At 35.3% G+C, this 13,357-nt stretch overlaps 1 protein-coding gene across 3 annotated transcripts in view; it reads left to right on the top strand.

Moving 5' to 3' along the window:
* Nucleotides 1-9,975, top strand: part of LOC140152574 (D(2)-like dopamine receptor) — an 81,272-nt gene extending 71,297 nt beyond the window's left edge. Inside the window, exons 2-3 of one of the 3 annotated variants that reach the window (XM_072174975.1) lie at nt 3,291-3,920; nt 8,354-9,975. In XM_072174975.1, coding sequence (XP_072031076.1) covers nt 3,314-3,920; nt 8,354-9,531 — 1,785 coding nt within the window. In that variant the 5' untranslated portion in view covers nt 3,291-3,313 and the 3' untranslated portion in view covers nt 9,532-9,975. Of the gene's footprint in view, nt 1-3,249; nt 3,921-8,353 lie in introns of those variants that run through there. The other 2 variants (XM_072174968.1, XM_072174984.1) reach the window with 2 other exon arrangements.
* The last annotated feature ends 3,382 nt before the right edge of the window (nt 9,976-13,357 follow it).

Below are 13,357 nucleotides of genomic sequence, written 5' to 3'. Positions count from 1 at the left end.
ATAGACGCTTGCACTATACATGTATATGTGTCCACAATGACAGTAGTACGGCATTTTTATAATAAAAACTACAGGTAAAAACTTATATTTTTGTTATCGGAACCCCACTGTGAGAAGAAAAGTCATAGGAAAGTCACAATAACAGCAATAGGAAACCAGAATAGTTTTCTATGGGCAATATACAAACTTTCGATCTGCAATTAAAATATTGACTTACACCCTAACACACTGACTTTCATATACAGTGGCGGCACCAGAAAAATTCTTCCGGGAGCATTGGGCGAAAGTTAATTTGAAGTGGGGGGAATCAACAAATATTGATATAAAATTGGATCGGTTGAGCCCATATTTATTGGTCAAGCTATGAGTTTTAAAATATTGCACGAGACGTAGTCGAGTCCAATATTTTACAACTCATAGCGAGACCAATAAATATTGGGCGTAAAGCATCAATTTTATCATTAATATGTTTTGGATCAATATTATCACAACTTGGATCCATCAAAACATAATAATGCACATTATTGTGTTTCGATGAATCCAAGAGTGTGAAAATACTGGGTCCAAAACACAATAATGATAAATTTAAATTAAGTGCTTTACGCTAAATATTATTTTATTGGTCTCGTAATGAATTTTAATTGATCCAAATTTATATCAAAATTGCCGCAAAGAAGATGAATTTTCGTAATTGTGGATTTTTATTGGGGCATCTGATGGGGGAAGCTAGCGCAGTACTGAAATGGGTTTGAATATTAAATTGACACTCTCTAAAGAAAAAACAAATGAAGACTGCATATATATATATATATATGTTATCGTCTATCAAAGTGTTACCGGATTTCTTCTTTAGATCTTGATATTCCGCCTTTTCGATAGTTTTGATATCCGCAGTTGATATTTACGCATGGATCCGTGACACCATTGCCACAGTGCCTTAGATTCAGAACCGGATGAACCAACTGCCCTAGTAATTATCTAAGGGTATAGAGCGTGAAAGGACATCTTTAATTGCTCAGTCAGTAAATTGATACAAACAATTGAATTTTCTATACCGTATTACTATTAAGGGCCATATACAGACTCTGGGTATAGTGACGTAGGGTAATTGATGTAACATGTCTTTGTCATTCTATTTTCAGTAATCATGGCAATGTAATGTTTAACTTCTAACGAATGTTTGATGACGTAAAATCGATAATATGTTATGTAGAATGTCTGGTGGAAATATATTATCGACTTTACATCATCAAACATTCGTTAGACGTTACACATGATTGGAAATATAATGATAATAGATTAAATAACGAAGACATATTACATATTCTACATCCAATAAAAAGTCTGTAACGGCCCTTATATACTTGCGCCGTCGGAATGCACTCTTATGCTGAAGTTTTGAAAATTCTATTTTTTATAGTGAAAATGAAGACCTTCACGTTGTTTCCATTCGGTATTGGACACAATGTAATTGATGCTATATGTCAGGGCAAAGTGTCAAAGACCAAGATTAATATGATCAAAGATTTGATATCAGTTTTCAACACGACAAGAAAACACGTGTGTAAATCCTATGAAACAAACTGACAAGGAAAAATATTTTTCAGAGTATCAATTTCCCCCGCCAAATAGATTACATATAGGTCTGAACCATGTATTTACCATAGACTCAAGTGTGTGTCCCTTACGGACCAACCTTGGTAAACAAACAACAAACAAAACAAAATATATATACCCGTAGTTTTATATATTGTTCATTTCTTTAAAGACAATCACCTGCCACGGTCTCGCGCACCGTTTAACAACTGAACTTGTATACAAACATAACCTATGTTGAATGTAAATCTCGAACCCAGAATAATATAATTATTATCAAATTATTTAAGCCAGAGTTATGCTATGTCATGTGTGATGCTTCACATGCATAGCGAGATAGCTGGATGCGCATCTAATTCACTCTGATTAAAATCTTTCAAATAACCTATTGTTTCGGAAAATACGAAACATCGCTTAAACGTAGGTGTATAAAGAAAGCAATTATAGAAAACGATGTCGCCAAGCAAGTGCTTCTGATTATCAGGAATTAAATTGATAAATGAAAGTACCAATTCAATTTGTCTGAGACGAAAGAGACAATTCAACCACATGAGTATGATGAGTATAATTCAAAATATCTCAAACTGAAGTATATTTTTACCTAAGTTTGAAGGATTTTTATTGCGATTTCTTTCCATTAAAATAAAAAGAACCAAAATAAAAAAAAAGTCACTAGCATTATATCAACAGGAACTGATCACGTAATACGTGCACTACAACTGTAAAACGGGTCAATTATTAAAAGTAATAGCACGCGAGCGTCTTGTCATGGTAAAGGTCTTTATGCACCGTATTATCTGTGATCCATAAACTGAAATAGATAGTATACCGGAATTATCATCCTGCGCCAAATGTAATAATATCTAGACCTAGTTTGATATCAAAACGTGTCATATTCAGATATTTGCGCCAGTTTCCAGTAACCTTTATCACTATTAGTTTCCAACATGTGCATACTCTCTACAAAGAGTACAAGAATGAAATAGACACTCTTTCAATTATTATAACAAGAAGAGACAACTATTTTTGGAGTGATAGGCTGTGAAGAATACGCTTTTATACTAATCTATATAACCATCACGTAACTCACGTTGCTTTTGTAGAACCCAATTTTCCCTCATCAGCTCATATGACACTTTCCACTCTTCCATTTCGGCATGGATTATTTTTTGGATTGACACAACACTTACATACCATTACAATATTGATATAAAGGCGTAGTATACTTTTAGTTTACTTACTGCTTACATGCAAGCAATGCATCTGTTATTAGCTTAAGACACACAATCATCTAGCTTAATAGTATCATTGTTTGCAAGTATATTCAACGTACGTGCATGTAATTATTTACAGAGGATATGCGAAAAATTTTACGAGGAATGCACATGTTTTGTTTTTGTTTTTCAAACTGAAGGCCCATAATTACGTACGTTCAGCGTGTTTCTTACATAAACTAGTTTTGTCTACCATGTCTACCTTAGACCACGTATGTCCACTCGCCTTCCTGGGTTTGATTCAAGTTGGGTAAAAGCAAACATCCACCAGACAATTGGAACGTCAGACCCATCTTCCTGTTTATGGCAACGACCTATCTATGTAACCATATAGATATGCCACTCAAAATTTGTTATGTTGCTTACTGTACCTCCTCATTGAATGTGTAACAAGCTCATTTTATATACGACTTCTTACAGAATGTAAACCACGGAATGATATAATGGAGCCGCTAAAAGCAGAAGACGCTGTCACGATTTTGGACGGAATGGAATTTCCTTTGGACGTTTCTACAACTTTTTTACCGCCTCTCTCAGAAATCGTTGAAACTGTATACGGTACAGATCCACTCTACGATTTGTACACCACAGTTGTTGATGTAACCACGGATTTGAATGTCTCGACACCAAACCCAAGCCAATCATATGATGAGGACTATATTTATTATATACCAGCTGAGCGCATCATAGAAACTATTATACTCAGTATCATCTGGATATTAGCCTTCTGGGGTAATCTACTTCTTTGGATTGTTGTATTCAAACAAAAATCCTTGAAGACGGTCACCAATGCTATGGTGTTGTGTCTCAGCGCTGCTGATCTTCTGGTATCTGTTGTTAATCTGCCTTTCACCATCTTCACCGTCGCAAGAGGGGAATGGATCTTCGGGAACACCTTATGCGTGATATTAGGATATATAAATATGTTGACTTTTGTTGCCTCGGTTATGTCCCTTGCAGCGATAGGAATATGCCGGTATATTTTCATAGTACATCCAGATAAGTTTAGAAGATGGTACACCAGAAAACATACGGGATGGAAAATTGCTGGTGAGTCATTATTGCTGGCTACTAAGAAGTGTCTATAGCTTGTGCTACTACTAATCTACTACTAAAACCGGTGGATGATGCCAGCTCGGCAATGCTTACCATCAATATTGCTTTATTTATCTAACTAACATTAATTAAAAGACTAATATAGCAAGTTGAGAACTAACAACGCTGCAGCATATCATTCTAACCAACCTATAATAATTGGTATGTGATCTGCATAACATACTACTATTCATGCTATTACTAAACACCGAAGCAACTGTACCTCTGTTTCCTTAACTGCTTTATCTTCTGCATGTACATGCTGTCCATTGTTGTCAATTGCGGAAAGTAGATTTTTTCCGATAGTTGTTCTGTTTTTTCACTAAAAATGTAATCCTTGATTGATAAAAGCTATGGGAAATTGTATTAACCATGTCAATTAAAACTCCTGTACGATTTATCGGTGCATTTCTGACGATTATAAGATGGTTGTATTATATGCAAGTTATTTTGACGTCAATTGGTTGGTTCAACGGTGTAATAACATAATTTTACGACAGGTAAATTTTGGTTGGTTTAACGTTGTACTAACCAATTTACGTCAAAATAACTTGTATACAACCATCTTACAACCATTTTTCCGACGTTGTATTGACGTCATTTTTCCTGATGTGCCCACTGGGATATTGTTAAGAATGATAGTTTACCATTATTTACACCATTATGTATTTGACTCATTTGAGCACTTTTCTAATACTGTGCCAAAAGTGTACCCAGTGATTTGGAATCTGGAACCGACCCAGAGACCTTCCGGAATAACATGTCCTTGTCTTCAGCCGATCTCTAAGGGCATAAAGGCCTTAACCATATCTTATTTACAGACTGTGGACTCACTCAACTTGCCAAAAGCATTATCACTCCTATATATCGCCATTATTCCTTCTCAACTACACAGCCATGATGACACGGTATGAACATCGAGATAAAAATATTTTTTATCTCTATGTTAGGAAGGAATGAAGGATAAACTGGTAGCTAAATATAGCTTCAAAGTTTTGTTTTCGCAACTATGTCAAGAAATTTGCCATTTTAAGCCGTATGTTGGCTTGCTGTTTTTTTCTTGTTGTTGTTCGTAGTGACTTTACATAAAATTGAAACCCATTCTACATTATTATGAACAAAACCATAATTATTTTAATATTTATAGTTGAAAAACCACGGAAATGTACTAAGAACAAAAGTGCAGTGCCATGGATGCATAAATATCAATCTTTGGTTGCCGGAATTCTGTCATTGAATTGATCATAGAATAATGGCGGATGCATCATAAGATAAGAGTATGTCCGCAGAACTGTTGGATGGCGCATTGAACCATGACAGGAGACCCCTTTCAGAAAGGTTCAACAATTGGTCGTTCTAATGGTTTGAACTTACTAAGATGTTCCAAAATGGTTTTACATGATATTGGTCCCATATTACAAAAATGTATTGGAATGACAAGATTTGTTGGACGTGCAATATAAAACATTCCGGGAATTTCTTTCATATGAAATGTAGAAACTTCAAGCAGCTGACGGGCCTCTACAATCTAAATGTAACATTTATATTAACAAATGCAGGTACAGAAATTAAAAAATTAATTGAAACTATATCATCACGTATTTTAATTGCAAGAAAAGAATCAGCGAAAACGTTCTTAATATTTGTTAAACCTAATTGCAAGGAACAATGTTCAACGCTAAATTCAACATGTAGGATAGCATAATACTTAATAGTCTACATTTATAACATAATCATGATAATAGTAAATCAAAGATGAACCTGATGTATATTTGTATGAGAAGTGGTATCCACATCCAACAGAACCACCCAAAACGAGCGAAAGTAACAATGACCTTGTAATGTTCTGGGTGACACTATAGGGAAGTGTGAACAGCATCCGTCCATTATGTAATAACATAAATGCCGTCGACCAATATTGGTAAGCATGCCCGGTAAGAATCTGGTAAATTTGAGGATCTCTGTTCATTTCTTTTAATTTTGTCAAGAATCATAATTGATTTAATCTAATCTATTTTAAAAAGCATCTTTGAACTTTAAAAGTGATCATCATCAACATTATAATTGCTAAATGCTGACTTTTCCATATTATTCTGGATTGCGATAACATATTTCTAAACTACTTTTGACTTAGTTGTGCTAAAAACACCGGCCATGGCATTTCAAACATACATCCACCCATCCTGTGGCTATGGTTCAAATTAGATTATGAAAACAGGCATGGAAATGAATCTATAGGAAAAACAAGTTCACCTTTAAATCTGCTCATGAAAGACTCTCGTACATCCATGATTTGTATAAACGATATTACTTCATAATAGTGATGAATTTTGATATATTTCATACAAAATATGTTTTTATTAGAGGTTCTGGGTTCATGTCTAAGTCTAAGAATAATTACTTTCCCCGGCCTTTATCAAATTAGTAAGTGTTTGATATTGGTATGATATTTTGATGCGTGTTGAAGAAAACATATTTGCCTAATCGCATCCCATTTGGGCCATTAAACAAAACCTGAAGATATGTTTTATCATATTGCCTTATGAAAATTATTTGACTTCTACAATTTAAGTGTTTTAATCCATTATCTGTACTTGTATTAGTATTAATACTGACAAAATGCAGAGGAAATGAATTATACTAATGGGAGACTATAATGTACTTTGATTCACGTACTTTGAGTGTAGTATTGGAAGAATATGTCGCAATATTTGTTTTTCAAAAATGTAATATTAGATAATATTGATCTTTATCCTCTTCTTAATTTTACAATTATTGTACTGTAGCATGTATATTGGTTGTGCCATAAATTTTGTATTCACCATTATTATTATAATGTTCACTTCATAACAGTCTCTATATATAATTTTGCTAACATCGCACTAATCATAACCCCTCTTACCAGTCTGTGATTCAAGACGTTATTGTAATATTTTTATAATTGACATCTGCTTTAATATGACCATATTATAATTATTTTTGCTTTCGACTTCATATATCCCAACCTTGGATCCATTTCGCACACCCTATATACGATAGATCTTACGTTTGATATATCACACGTAAAGCAAACGTATCAATCACAAGTTAAGACGTGCGTCTTCACGACCGGTGCGTCTTCGTGAACATGGTGAACCGATCAAATAATATCGGAACAATATTTACGTCGTAGAATCACGCTACAATTATTGCACCCTACCCACAGGTTCGATCTTAATCATATTATCGAAATTGTTCCCGTCATGGTGCTAGTAGTCCACGTGTATATATAGCTTATATATCTTCCGGAATCCGGACGATATATGACGCCCTTTTAATACTTTATCGTTTTTACAGAACATAATCTTATCTCGGAAAGCCCAAGGTTGTATTTAGAATGGGATTCAGCAATATTTCAGGAAATACATCTACGATTTCCAGGTTAAATGTCAACGTTTCACCTGAGTGATAAGGTGGAGGATAAAACTCCAAAAGTTTTCGGTCGGTGTTCTTTGGCCATGTTTAACAGTGTGATTCAAGTATTTGATTTACAACTTGTAACTTGCAGACAATGAAAGATCGGGCCTTTTCATAACGTTTTTTATAATCCATTGTAATTCCATTAATGGTACTGCCACCAATCATGCACAAAATATCTCATTAGGAAACGAATTTGGAGAAAACCTTCTGTTAATAAAATACTATGCTGAGCCACCAGCCTGGGTGGCTCACGCTCCAGTAAGTTCAGATGATTGAGCTCAGTAATACATCAAAGAATGTCTTGCAATTCATGAAAACAAATAGATAATCAGCTTATCGGATTAAAAGCTTAGAGGAAGGTCTTGCTGCTCAGCGAGTGTTTGTAATTATCAGAAGGTTTTCTCCAAATGTGTCAAGTACTTTTGTTTTGGTGTAACGAAATTTCTCACTTTCTTGGTATGTGCACAACGTGAAGAGACGTTTTTGACAGAATTATCGATATGTGTGTTTCAACAGCATGACCAGTGATGCCCTATACATTGTTTTATTATACCTGCCAGGAAAATGTCAATGGATGCACATAATAATATTCGATACAATTACAAACAAAATAATAATCCCTGGATTCAATATTTGCTTGATTCACTCATATAAAACTTCAGACTATTGTTTGGAGCGGATCCATTCCAAATTCAAGACAATAATCTGTTGATATGATTTTATACGCAAGTGTCGTCCAAATGTTTTTTTGTTTTTGTTTTTGAATAGGAAGCACACAAGAGTTACGAAATCAGGTCTAGCCTACGTAAGCTGCAATTCCTGCCAATCACATTCAATGGAATTACAAATTATAAAAACCAAACGAAAACTAAATCAAACACTTGACTTAAATTAATAGATTCTTTGTTTCCATTTTTGTCTATCTACAGGTGTGTGGTTATTTTCTGGTCTCCTAGCTTGTCCTCCTCTCTTGGGCTGGGGCATCTACGACTATCTTCCTCAACAATCCTTCTGTTTCTGCGACTGGACAACAAGCGTCTCTTACACATTCTTCATGGTTGGTGTTTGTTTTGGAGGTCCGTGTTCTGTTATGACCTTTTGTTACGTGCAAATTTTGCGAGTGGTGCGAAAGAGTCGGCAACGTGTGGACACCAGTATGAAGAGAAATTCCACAAGTAGCCGTATGCCAATCCCTCCAGTGACCTTAAAGGTCCATCCTTCTGAAGCCACCAATACCAATAACACCACCAAGAACAATTTACATGGAGATCGGAATAGTACACTAAGTGTTACATCAAGTAATTGTGCATCCAGTTCTTCAGGACAGACAGACACTACGACAGTTTCTGATCACATGGAAAATACAGTGTTAAATAACTTGAAGGTACCGTCGAAGAAGCATGCGCGGAATTCAAAATCATTTGAACAAACCAATGGTCAGAAATCAAATGATAATGATAATCATAGTAAGAATAGTCACCAACAAGATGGACACTTGCTCGACAGAAAAATAAGCAGTGAGGGTTCCTCCAACATCAGTAATGCGTCAGAGTTGGGAGGCGCAGCAAATCTTCAAACTAACAGCAAGAGCACCAAAGAAGCATATTCTAATAAGGGACAATCGATGGTCATTGAAGAAGATCGCCCAACTTTTTTAAACAGACTTTCCCATCACGGCGGGAGCCTTATGAAATCGATGGTGCCAACGCGTACTATTCGACGAAGAGCCACCGAAAACGACCGCACTAGAAGACGAAGACAAGAAGAACTCAAATTAACCAAATCATTCGTTGTTGTTATATTTTGTTTCATCATTTGTTGGTTGCCATTTTGTGTCGCTATGTTTTGGAACGTTTTTGGTAAAAATCCACCACCGAGAATTTTTGATATGAGTACTCTTATTTTAGGATATTTCAATAGTTGTTGTAATCCAATTATATACGGTGTAATGAATAACAGGTTCAGAGCAGGATATAAAGCCATCCTTTGTAATCTCTGTTCTAAAAACAAAGCATCGCTTAATAGCTTAAACTCATCAGCAGCAGGTGATCAGGGATCGATTATAAATCAAACATATTCACAAAATGCTCACGGAAGTCACGAATAGATTATTGAAAACATTTGGTAAAATGAAAACAATTATTCTTTTTGGGCGTTTTGTGGACAACAAGATTGGCTTCATAACTGGGTCATTCTATAAGCGATAGAAAAAATAATTGTTGAAAGTGCTATAAAGATTAATTTATTTTTTAAAGCATGTAAGCAAAATAGAAAAAAAATATAAATAAAACGTACTTAATCGCCCAAAGCCTATGTTAAGGTGGTACTACACCCCTTGATAAATTTGTGACTATTTTTGCATTTTTGTCAAAAACTATATAACACTGGTAACAAAAGTTATGTATATTACAGGGGCAAGGAATCCAGTTACTACACTGAAATTTCAGTGACTCAAGACAAGTAGTTATTGTTTTATTTATCAAATATTGGTTTTCCCTCATTTTTTACTGTAACTCCACAAATTGTCTGTGCTGAAATAAAATTTTCAGTGCAGTATTACTATACTGCAAGTCCTTGCCCCTATAATATATATATCTTACTTATCACCAATGCGCTTTAATTTTTGAGAAAAATGCAAAAATAGGCACAAAATTGGCCAGGGGTGTAGTACCACCTTAAAGAGTGAATTTCGATAACCACTGACGAAGATACCCAGAAAAGAGTGGATACACGTTTGAGAAATGTAGGCTTAAGGGCTCGGATAGCAACGTCTGCATGCAGAGTATTTTTTGTGAAAACGTCGCTATCTGAGCCCTTAATGCATTTTTTTATTTACTTCGAATCCATTATGTCAGCTTCTGTTCTCATCATTAAAACTGTGCTTCTTACTCGGGCTTCGTACACTGTGAAATCGTTACCCAACATTGAACCACCTATAACAACTCACATTTTGTTTTCATGAATGTTTACCCAACCCAACAGTTGAGTTGTTCGTCAAAATTTTATAGTGTTCTATTTAGTCATGTTAGTGCTGGTTTCTTATATAGACCTTATCTAATCGAAGTTTTCCGAAGACACCTGCATTTTTTGACCCAGTTTATAATTCCGGGTCATCAAACGCTAACACAAACCCAACTATTATATTTAGCCTGAACACAAATCTGCACGAAAGACACGATCAAGTACGTGTGTGGTATGTCTTGTATAAGAGATTAATGTTTACATCTATAACGACATTGTTTGTCCAAAATATTTGTACTGAAAACTATTGCATTTGTGCACTTTTCTTTCCATTACTGTCATATTGTATGAAGTGCCAAAAAGCGGAGGTGTTAGGGGCGCACCATTAGATTTCCATGGGGGGGGGGGCATCAGATGAGACGGAAAAAAAAACTTCGCCCACTATAGTGAGACGAAAAAAAACCTTCGCCCACAAGTGAGACGAAAAAAAAAATTTTGCCTCTCTGATGAGTACAAAAAAATATTCGCCCACCCAACTTTGTATAAAGGATATACATTTATAAAATTGAAAAATAAATACTTCGCGGCGAAAAAAAACATTTGCTGCCTTCGGACACGAAAAAAAAAAAATTCTGCCTGACCTAAACTCCCATGCCCCCCTGAGAATCTAATGGTGCGTCCCTTAGTTCAATACGGTATGTTACCTGATGACCCCATCATTGACATTGGCTAAAAAACCTGTATTTCCGCTCAAAAGGGTACCGTGAATGATTTTCTCCCCCCCCCCCCTCTCAGCTATACCGCTAAGTGCACCTGGTTTTCTGAACTTTTCCGATGTTGATTTGAAATGGTCTAAGCTGGTCTAGTCTCTGTTGATCAGTGTTGAAGAATTCAATCATTGAAAATATTAATTCTAAAAAGTTTAAAATCTCATTCCAACCATGCAGCACATGCCAGTGTATCACAAACAGTTATAAAAATAATATTTTTTCAATCGGTCAATTTGAGAGAGTGAGGTTACATATCAGTGCATGCACGAAAAAAACGTTTCTTTTCCCAAAGGTTTTTAGCCGTAGTCATTTGTTTTAATTTTGGCTACTTTTATGTATGTTGGTTTTGAATGATGTTTCATATAAATACAATGGTTTTAATATTATAATAATTTATTCTTTTGAATTTCCATGCAGATATGTTTATGTATATTTTTGTTGTTGAAGTTGGTAATATTGCCATTTTTATATAAGGCTTTTGATATGTATTTTTGTTGCTTGTAGTTGTACTTTGTATGTATTTTTATTATGTAAAGCGCATTGGACATTGTGGAAATGCGCTCAATAAATCCTTGTAATAATAATAATAATAATAATAATAATAAAGAGTGACCATTGTTGTTTGCCCATCATTCAAAAGTCGAGTTCACACGGTCGGACATAAGTGAGTTATTACCGGAAATAAGTGACTTACAACCGGTAATAGTGAAATAAATTGAAATGAATTGAATTGAATGACATCTTTTATACACACATTCGCATAATGTTTTTTTCATGTGCAAATAGCCAATTTCACACTTAAGTCGTGTTCACACGGTCGGACATAAATGCGTTATTACCGGTTGAATTGAATTGAATTGAATTAAACACCTTTCAAAACCAATTAATAATCCTATTGCTGAAGAGGATAATAAGCTTCTATATACCTATCTCTATAGAATTCTTAAATAATTGTTTGCTTTGGCTAAATCCTGTTCAAGTGGTGGGTTACAAAGCATTGCATTTTGTATATCCAACAATTAACAATGAGAGGACATTCCTGAACCTCGTTGACTTGGGGATGATTTGAAATGACCGCCAATTATGACTGTTTGATATTTACCAGCAATGTGAAAAAGAGACACCAAAACCCCGCTTCTGGATATCGTTTTAAGTAAAATGATATACCATTTTAAAAATTGACCGGGCCGATTTACGGCTTATTCGTAGTGTACGGTCACATATGTGATGCGATCAAGCAAAATCAGTCGGAACTCAGAAATATTGATTTTGAGATATAGCCAAACAAAAGAACTATTTCCTTTTGTTTCCTGTTGTTTTGGAAACTCTTTAATTGCTCATATCTTTGGAATTGGTTGTTCAATTTCAATGGGATTTTATGCAAAATCCAGCTTTGTAAATGCTTTTTACTATCCTATAAGAAACTGAAAATTTGATATTTCCAAGTTCCAACTGATTTTGCTTGATCGCATCACATTATGTTCATGGGAATTTGCATGTATCAGGAACCCGTTATAAGTCGTGTTCACACGGTCGGACACAAGTCGCTTATTACCAGTAAAAAGTCGGTTAGGGCCGACCGTGTGAACACGACTTTAGGGTTTGTGAAAGTTAAACTGTTGAGTTATATCCATGATAAATAAACAGAGATTTTAAACAGTTTCTAGAGTATATGGTTCTCTCAACAAATATTTAACTTACTTGATATTTCAGCCCACATCCATGGGATTTCATCAGAAAGTGAGGTAGAGCGGTAAACACCTAGTCATGTGACCCACGGGTCAGACTCTCGTTGGCTTCAAAGAAGCATCAAAGAGGCAAAGAAGCATGCCCCGATCTCAACCAGGACAAAGGGAGACACGTGCTACCCAGCGTCGACAAGCCGATCATCACGTCATGTGACATGGGTCACATGCCCGGGTCACTATAAATGTTTACCGTTCTACCTCACTTTCTGATGAAATCCGGGATGAAATCACATGGATGTGGGATGAAATATCAAGTAAGTCAAATATTTGTTGAGAGAACTGTTTAAAATCTCTGTTCGACTTTAGGGTCTTTTAAAAAGCATGGAGCATTGTGGTGATCGTCTTCTTTGTCCACCACTAATCGGTACCGATCAGAACCCATCATGTAGTGCCTTCTCACCCGATGTATACAGATTGTCTTGAAATTATATTTTCAGTTAAAAGAATTCAACAT

The sequence above is a fragment of the Amphiura filiformis genome, chromosome 1 (genome assembly GCF_039555335.1).
Source record: "Amphiura filiformis chromosome 1, Afil_fr2py, whole genome shotgun sequence".
NCBI lineage: Eukaryota > Metazoa > Echinodermata > Ophiuroidea > Amphilepidida > Amphiuridae > Amphiura > Amphiura filiformis.
The sequence above is the reverse complement of the archived record's forward strand: the minus strand, read 5'-3'. Positions and strand labels throughout refer to the sequence as shown.